The 9,515-nt window shown below is 37.2% G+C and overlaps 1 protein-coding gene across 1 annotated transcript; it reads left to right on the top strand.

Annotated features, from left to right (window-relative positions):
• The first annotated feature begins 490 nt into the window (after window positions 1-490).
• LOC138643296 (patched domain-containing protein 3-like) lies at window positions 491-9,150 on the top strand. The gene is made up of 4 exons (XM_069732228.1): window positions 491-1,234; window positions 1,969-2,090; window positions 5,263-5,408; window positions 7,289-9,150. The coding sequence occupies exons 1-4, from the start codon at window positions 491-493 to the stop codon at window positions 9,148-9,150; spliced, it is 2,874 nt and encodes a 957-aa protein (XP_069588329.1).
• The last annotated feature ends 365 nt before the right edge of the window (window positions 9,151-9,515 follow it).

A 9,515-nucleotide genomic window follows, 5' to 3' on the forward strand; every position in this document is an offset into this window, starting at 1 on the left:
AGTTCTAAAAATTAAAATGATATTTATGTTACTTTTAGATTTAATTAAATTTAATTTTAATTTTAATTACTTTAAACTTAATCTTATCAGGTTTGAATTAAATCTGAATTTCTGCAACAAAATATGTAATGCATATTGAATTGTCTAAAATTGAATTTGGCGAGGACAGATGCTAATATCTTAAGTAACATACTTTGGCATATTTGCATATGATAGGCGTCAAATTGGAAGCTTTCCAGTGGCCATTTTTATTAAACTACAACATTATGACAAATATTGAAATGTCAAAATTAATGAATAATTCTATTTATTGATTCTGCTTTAGCATCTGGTTCATTATTCTCCATTAATGGAGGTGTTTTTAGAGGTGCCTACGTAGACTATAAATTAGAGTCTTACAGGTGTACTGAGCTTTTTACTGACTATCAGAACTATATTACCTTGGACAACGGAGCACTGCATAGCATTGCTAGTGAATTAGTTTCATAAAATGTGCACAGACCAACTTAATACAAGTGGGTGCCATGCTGACTGCTTAGAAAGGCCACTTTCTAGGGGATTTCGCAAACTGGGAAAACTAATAGCCAGGAACCCGTGGTTTTTCATCATTATCCCTGTTATTTTATCAGTTGGGTTAGGAGCTGGGTTTTATTTCCTGGAAGAAAGAGAATTTAACAAGTTACAAGAGCTCTTCATTCCAGAAGGAGGCATCGCAAAAGGCCAGAGAGATTTTATCAAGAAACATTTCCCCATGAATGAATCAGGTCAATTTTCAGCACAGCGGCTATATACGGCGAGCAGATTTGCTTCCCTCATTATTGTAACCACGTCAAAGAATATCCTCAATAGAAGCAACTTCAAGGAGCTAGTGAAGTTGGACACAGCTGTGAAAAACCTGACCTCAAAGTCTTATCTAAGATTTAGACAACTATGTGCTGAAGTCAATGATCACTCCTGTCTCCCAGCCAACCCATTACTCGCCTCAATGAGTAATAGTACAGAAGAAATCCTAATAACGTACCCAATGCTATTTAATGGGGAGTACGTCGGACTGTACATTGGAGGAGTGACCCTTGGTCCTGGCAACCAGTTACAGAAAGCCCAGGCTCTACGCTTTTTATATTACTTGAAGGATGATGATGAAAAAATCCAAAATATCAGCCTGGAATGGCTTGAGTACTTCATGGAGGTTGTTCCTCATGAAATAGAAAAATTGCAGCTGAAATCATTGAAGGTAAGCTATGATATTGTTGTATTTTGTGGGCTTTTTTCGATTTGATTTAGAATATCTCTCAGTATTGTAAATCACCTTATGAATTAGGAATATAGTAGAAAGCATACGTCGTTTTTTTTGTTACCTGTAAGTATATGTTCAGGAAGTATGTAAAAAAAACCACATGATCATGAGAGAGAAGGATCTTAATTGCAAATTTTACCCTATTCTTAGCATATGATTTAATTATTGCTGGGACCCCTAGAGCCCCATCTGCAGAGCAGCCTCATCTTAAATAAAGCAAATCTATGACTGATTGACCTCCATTCCAATAAATTTCTATGGGCCGGCAAGAGAAAGCCTAGTATAGGTCTCTACTATTTCCGGTAGTCCCATTGTTATGGAGTGGAAGTTGAGCATTGTCACATGTACTTGATTCAAAACTTCATTCTCAGGATCTTGCGCCTCATTACTGGGATACATGGGCATCCCAGTGGTTGAACTCCCATTGAGCGGCCAGTTGTCTCTTATCATATGGATAGTAAATAACTTACAATTGTGGGAACACCACTATAAATTTAGATGCCCACACCTATTGTTCAAAGGGATGACACTCAGCTGGAGGTGCCTGGTAGCAGCTTTCTCCCTAATAAAAACATATGGCTACTTTCAATTGTATTTGGAAGTTGGGAAGAGATAGCTGTTGTGTGCATATATTGCAAATATGAAAACAATATTTTTTGCATGACATACAGGTTTATCATTCAACATCTATGTCTCTACAAAAAGAGTTTGAAGAAAGCACAGAAAGCATCATCCCGTTGTTCTCAATCACATATGTTGTGACAATGTTGTTCTCTATACTATCTTGCATAAGGTAAGTGAATTCTGGAACTCATGCTGAAGCTGATGACATTTTAACTGTCACTGAAATCATATTCTCAAGGGAAGAGCTTGCAATGCAAGGTCACCCATGGTGAATGTATATAAATTCTTATATATTTATATACAGTTGTGTGAAAAAGAGTTTGCCCCCTTCCTGATTTCCTATTCTTTTACATGTTTGTCGTCCTTAAATGTTTCAGCTCACAAATAAACAATATTAGACAAAGATAACACAAGTAAACACAAAATGCAGTTTTTAAATGAAGGTCTTTATTTTTATGGGAAAATGAAGTCCATAACTACAGGGCCCTGTGCGGAAAAGTGATTCACCCCAAAAAACAAACATAAATTAACTGTGGTTTATCACATCTTTGGGAAGCTGGGTTCAAATTCCCTAGCCACACCTGATTACTGCAACACCTGTTCTCAATCAAGAATTCACTTAAATAGGACCTGCCTGACAAAGTTAAGTATTCCAAAGAAATTCTGGAACAAATAAGAAACAAAGTAATTGAGATCTATTAGTCTGGAAAAGGTTATCAAGTCACTTCCAAAGCTTTGGGACTCCAGTAAACCACAGAGACAGCCATTAGACAGAAATGGAGAAAACAGGGAACAGTGGTGAACCTTTCCAGGAGTGGCCGGCCAACCAAAATTACCCCAAGATCGCAGCAGCGACTCATCCAAGAGGTCACAAAAGAGCCCACAACAACATCCAAAGAACTGCAGGTCTCACTTGCCTCAGTTAAGGTCAGTCTTTTTGACTCCAACATAAGAAAGAGACAGGCCAAACATGACCTGTATGGTAGAGTTCCAAGACGAAAACCACTGCAGAGCAATAAAAACATAAAAGCTCATCTCCATTTTGCCAGAAAACATCTTGATGATCTCCAAGACTTTTGGGAGTATACTCTGTGGACTGTCAAGACAAAAGTTTACATTTTGTAAGGTGTATGTCCCATTCTGGAATATAAGTAATAGAGCATTTCAGAAAAGGAACATCATACCAATCAGTAAAATATAGTGGTGGTAGTGTGATGGTCTGCGACCTATTTACTGCTTAACATAATAACATAGTAACATAGTTAGTAAAGCCGAAAAAAGACATTTGTCCATCCAGTTCAGCCTATATTCCATCATAATAAATCCCCAGATCTACGTCCTTCTACAGAACCTAATAATTGTATGATACAATATTGTTCTGCTCCAGGAAGACATCCAGGCCTCTCTTGAACCCCTCGACTGAGTTCGCCATCACCACCTCCTCAGGCAAGCAATTCCAGATTCTCACTGCCCTAACAGTAAAGAATCCTCTTCTATGTTGGTGGAAAAACCTTCTCTCCTCCAGACGCAAAGAATGCCCCCTTGTGCCCGTCACCTTCCTTGGTATAAACAGATCCTCAGCGAGATATTTGTATTGTCCCCTTATATACTTATACATGGTTATTAGATCGCCCCTCAGTCGTCTTTTTTCTAGACTAAATAATCCTAATTTTGCTAATCTATCTGGGTATTGTAGTTCTCCCATCCCTTTTATTAATTTTGTTGCCCTCCTTTGTACTCTCTCTAGTTCCATTATATCCTTCCTGAGCACCGGTGGCCAAAACTGGACACAGTACTCCATGTGCGGTCTAACTAGGGAATTGTACAGAGGCAGTATAATGCTCTCATCATGTGTATCCAGACCTCTTTTAATGCACCCCATGATCCTGTTTGCCTTGGCAGCTGCTGCCTGGCACTGGCTGCTCCAGGTAAGTTTATCATTAACTAGGATCCCCAAGTCCTTCTCCCTGTCAGATTTACCCAGTGGTTTCCCGTTCAGTGTGTAATGGTGATATTGATTCCTTCTTCCCATGTGTATAACCTTACATTTATCATTGTTAAACCTCATCTGCCACCTTTCAGCCCAAGTTTCCAACTTATCCAGATCCATCTGTAGCAGATACTTCAGGACCTGGAAGACTTGCTGTGGTAAATGGAACATGAATTCTGCTGTCTACCAAAAATCTTGAAGGAGAATGTCCGGCATCTGTTTGTAACCTCAAGCTTAAGTGCACTTGGGTTATGCAGCAGGACAATGATCCAAAGAACACTAGCAAGTCCACCTCTGAATGGCTTATGAAAAACAAAATTAAGACTGGAGTAGCCTAGTCAAAGTTCTGACCTTAATCCAATTAAGATGCTGTGGCATAACCTTAAAAAGGTGGTTCATGCTTGGAAACCCTCCAATGTGGTTAAATTACAACAATTCTGCAAAGATGAGTGGGACAAAATTCCCCCAGAGCGTTATAAAAGACTCATTGCAAGTTATCGCAAATGCTTTACTGCAGTTGTTGCTGCTAAACATGGCACAACCAGTTATTAGGTTTAGGGGGCAATCACTTTTTCATACAGATCCCTTTAGGTTTGGATTTCTTTTTCCCTTGTTAATAACAACCTTCATTTAAAAACTGCATTTTGTGTTCACTTGTGTTATCTTTGTCTAATATTTACATTTGTTTCATGGTCTGAAACATTTAAGTGTGAGAAACATGAAAAAGAATAGGAAACCAGGAAGGGGGCAAATTCTTTAGACTCCAATAATTAGAATATTTTAGAATATACAGTACAGACAGCAGAGTGAAGGCAAAAGGGCCAACAAGTGCTAAGCATCTGTGGGAACTCCTTCAAGATTGTTGGAAGAACATTCCCGTTGACTACCTCTTGAAGCTCATCAAGAGAATGCCAAGAGTGTGCAAAGCAGTCATCAAAGCAAAAGGTGGCTACTTTGAAGAACCTAGAATATAAGACATATTTTCAGTTGTTTCATACTTATTTGTTAAGTATATAATTCCACATGTGTTAATTCATAGTTTTGATGCCTTCAGTGTGAATGTATAATTTTAATAGTCATGAAAATACAGAAAAAAATTTAAATGAGAAGGTGTGTTCAAACTTTTGGTCTGTACTGTACACTTGTGTGGAAAAGTAATACAGTACAGCACAATACAAGTACATGAGGTTTCAAAGATCCCAATGTATCAGAACAAGTCAGCGTAGGTTATAGGACATTTTGTTATGAAAGAGATGGGTATTTAAAACATTATACAATACATAAATGACAATAATTTTGACATGATCATCACAATGTTACAAAGAATAAGTTCTCTTCTGCTTTGTTTTAGTTTTGACAACGTAAGAAATAAAATTTGGCTGACTACGATTGGAGTGATATCACCTGGATTAGCAATATTGGCAAGTTTTGGGTTGCTTTTACTGTGTGGGGTACCATTTGCCAGGACCGTTGCATATGCACCTTTTCTGATTCTTGGTAAGAAAAATTTAGGTATTATTACAATTTTATTATGTTTATAAAATGAAAACAAAGATACAACTAAAACTAACTGTTATCGGTTCTTGTTCAGAGAACATTATAATCTACATTCACGAACAAAATGTAATGTCAGTTTGCTACTTTAAAACCCTCATTAAGGTTTTTCCATCAATTATTTCAATGGGACGAGCTGTGCATCTTATGTGTATGGTGGCCTTGTGATGAATCATTTTGGAGTAGAGCGGGATAGGGTTGGTGTTAGGATTTAAGCCTGGAAATCCAATGTTCTTCTACTGAAAAAAGCAACAGCCACCAATGGAAGTCACAAAAAAATTTCACTCTCTAGTGCTGAAAAGCACAGATACCAAACGTTTATAGATTTTTTTTATTTAAGTGGTGAAAAAAAGTTCGGAAATTGGTAAAAGTAGTTTTGCTTATATTTTAATTCTTCCAAGACATCTAACATTTTCAGTTTTTGTGATATGAGACTGTGTGATGGCTTATATTTTGTACCTTGAGTTGATGTTTTTACTGATACGAATGTGAGGTAGATACGTTGTTTTCACCGCCTCTTTTTGCATGTTATTGCATGTTGCGACAGCCAAAAAAACCCACAAAACATTCTTGTCTTTCCATTTTTTTCTTGTTACGCTGCTTACCATTCAGATCAGACTTTTCTGAACGCAGCGATACCAAATATGTGTATTTATTTATTTATTTGTTATCTTTTTAATGTGGCAAAAGGTGAGTCATTTGAACTTTTGTGTTTTTTTTTTCTTCATATTTTTAAAAACTTTTTTTTTTTTTTTTTTACTTTTTATTGTATTTAATAGTCTCCTTAGTGGATTTGAATCTGCAGTCGACTGCTTGTTCTAACATAGCAGTGCATTGGCGCTACTATGTATAGTTAATATCACGGTACCTTATGAATGCCAACTTCACAGGACTATTGTGATGACAGGCACAGGGGTCTTCCGCAGACCACCGACTGTCATGACAACCCATAGGTGCCCTGCGATCATGTCACAGGTGTGCCAAAGGGTGCAGGGAATGATGCTCCCTCTTGCCCGCGCATGTTAAATGCTGCTGTCAGAGATTGACAGTGGCATATAACAGGTTAGCATGAGAGAGCGGAGCTCCGCTCCACCCGCAGCTGTTAGAGACAGATGATAGCTGATTAAGTCAGCCATCATCTGCTGGGAAATATGTGTTCTAAAAGAAAAGGACACAACATAAAGGGGTTAAGGTATATGGACACTTTAAAATGATCTTTTAAATGCTAATATGATTGTATAGAATTCTTGTTCGTAATATTGATACGAGTTGGAATATGAATCACTTTAATATTTTTTTCATAATAGCACAAAATGTATCATGTCTTCTGGTGTCCAACACTTAAAGCCTCTTATATTTTCTACCATTCTCCCCATGTTTTTATTTCATATCATGTACTTATTATTTTTTCAGCTATGTCAATGATAAACTATGAAAATAAACCTAGAGGTCAGTTTTGTAAGAAGCCATTTATTAGTCTTTAATTGACAGGTATATGAGGAGCCTATAGATTTCAACACCATCATACATACCACCCCCAATGTTTTGTTGACCTTGTCAGCTAACCTAAAACCAAATGAATTAACTAACATATGCATTTTTTTTAAATTGCAGATTCTGCTGTCTTTGTTTTGTTTTTGCCCATTTTTTTACCTAGTTAATTTATTTCGCATTGCTTATATGACAGCAACAGACTTTACAGCAGTAAACAGAATTTTCCCACAATCAGTTATCCCATTTTCTAGTACACAATTCTAGGATGTAAGTTTCCTTAATGCTGCAGTAAATAACATAGTAATAGCTGTTTACTTTGTCTTGCATAGGAGTCGGAGTGGACAATATGTTCATTATAATCTCATGTTGGCAGCAAACAAAGGTGACGAGTACACTTGAAGAACGCATGGCTGACACGTACCAAGAAGCAGCAGTTTCCATCACCATCACTACACTCACGGATGTACTCGCATTCTACATTGGTATTATGAACCACTTTCCCTCCGTGCAGTCATTCTGCATTTACACAGGAACTGCCCTGGTGTTCTGCTATATCTACTGCATATCTTTCTTCGGAGCAATATTGGCTTTGAATGGGATGCATGAAACAAAAAACAGACATTGGTTAACGTGCATGAAAGTGAATAACAAAAATGATGATAAAAGGAGCCTTTGGTATAACGCTTGTTGTGTTGGGGGAGCGTATGACCCAACTCGGGAAACAGAAACTGAACATCCAATATCTGCATTTTTTTATAAGTACTACGGACCATTTCTTACAAAACCATGGGTAAAAGTATCGGTGTTACTTTTGTATCTGTTATATTTATCTGCCAGCATTTATGGAAGCGTTCAGATACAAGATGGGATCGATATTCGAAATTTGGCCAACGTCAATTCTTCCTTGACCCAATTTTACGATGTAGAAGCTTTATACTTTTCTAAGTATGGTCCAAGGGTTATGGTGGTGGTAAGTAATGAAGCGGATTACTGGGATATAAAAACAAAGGAGATCATTCAAGCTTGTATGCAAGAGTTAGAAAATAATCACTATATAGCCAAGGAATATACGGTGTCTTGGTTGAGAACGTATGAAGATATTGCTAAGGTAGAAAATCTGAACATAACCAATAAGGAGAATTTCCTTAAACATTTAAATCAAGTGTATCTAAATTTTTCTCAATTTAGGCAAGACATCATCACTAATGGGTATGAGATTAAGACGTCCAGGTTCTTCATCCAGGCCATTAATATTGCCACCGTGGGTGATGGTAAAAATATGTTAACCCATTTACGAGATGTCACAGACAATTGTGACGTTGAAGTATTTGTCTATCACCCATTATTCATTTACTTGGACCAGTATCATATAATAATTCAAAACACAATTCAAAATATTGTAGTCGCAACAGTGGTCATGTTGGTCATTTCAGTTCTGTTCATACCAGACCCCTTGTGCGCACTGTGGGTAACATTTGCCATTGCATCCATCATAGCTGGCGTGACAGGCTTCATGTTTTTCTGGAAAGTCAACTTAGATTCTGTATCGATGATTAATCTTGTCATCTGTATCGGGTTTTCGGTCGACTTTTCAGCTCATATAGTATATGCGAGTGTTTCTAACAGGAAACCAAATGCTAACCAGAGAGTAATCGATGCTCTGCATGTCCTGGGTTACCCTATTGTACAAGGGGCTTTGTCAACAATTTTAGGAATTGCTGCCCTTTCTGCAGCAAAAAGCTATATATTCCAAACTTTTTTTAAGATCATGCTCCTCGTCATCACATTTGGGGCACTTCATGGCTTGTTATTTATACCTGTGTTTTTGATGACAGTAGGAGCCTGTAGAAAATCAGGGCATGTCAAAGAGGAGCCTAAAAACGATGAAAATAAGAATAATAAAGTGTTACCACCTGCAGTTATTTACCGGGCTCACCCTTTAACAACTGATATCCAAATAAGAAAACCGGAGGCGAGTTTGCCAGGATATGCCATTTCAACATCCAATGTGATGGACTACAGTAGTCTTGACGGGAACTACTTCTGTATGAGTCGGCAGGGAAGTAACTACTCTGTACTTCATCCGGATGTCCAAAAACAGGGAAATGAAAATGTAAGCGAACTCGTGGAACATAGAAGGAGAATGCTACAAGTTTACCTGGAACACAAAACTGATCAGAAATGCCACTAAGTGACCATGGTAAAAAGCAATACGATAACGAGCTGCTGGGGCATAAAAATACATAACATTCTGTGATTATATTGGTGTTTTCGCATGAATTTGGCTATAAAATGACTTACTGTTTTTATATGCTGCAATATAATGGTAGCCTTGAATTTCAGATACCCCTATGCAGTACCTTCTGCTTACCTTATGGTTTAACATAGTGTATAAATTGTCCAAAAAACAGTATACATTATTTCTGTTTAGAATCACTGTATTAAGATTATTTATTATAAAAGTAATATAGAAATGAAACAATTTTTTTGCTAGAGCCTTATACACAGCATTAGGATTAGTAATAATACTACCACAAAACAAATAACACAATCATT

Source organism: Ranitomeya imitator, chromosome 6 (assembly GCF_032444005.1).
Source record: "Ranitomeya imitator isolate aRanImi1 chromosome 6, aRanImi1.pri, whole genome shotgun sequence".
NCBI classification, from domain to species: Eukaryota; Metazoa; Chordata; class Amphibia; order Anura; family Dendrobatidae; genus Ranitomeya; species Ranitomeya imitator.

Coding starts and splice junctions, on each gene's coding strand:
- LOC138643296 (XM_069732228.1), top strand. CDS start 491: ATGTGCACAGACCAACTTAATACAAGTGGGTGCCATGCTGACTGCTTA. Junction 1,235..1,968: donor TGCAGCTGAAATCATTGAAG/GTAAGCTATGAT, acceptor CATGACATACAG/GTTTATCATTCAACATCTAT. Junction 2,091..5,262: donor TCTATACTATCTTGCATAAG/GTAAGTGAATTC, acceptor GCTTTGTTTTAG/TTTTGACAACGTAAGAAATA.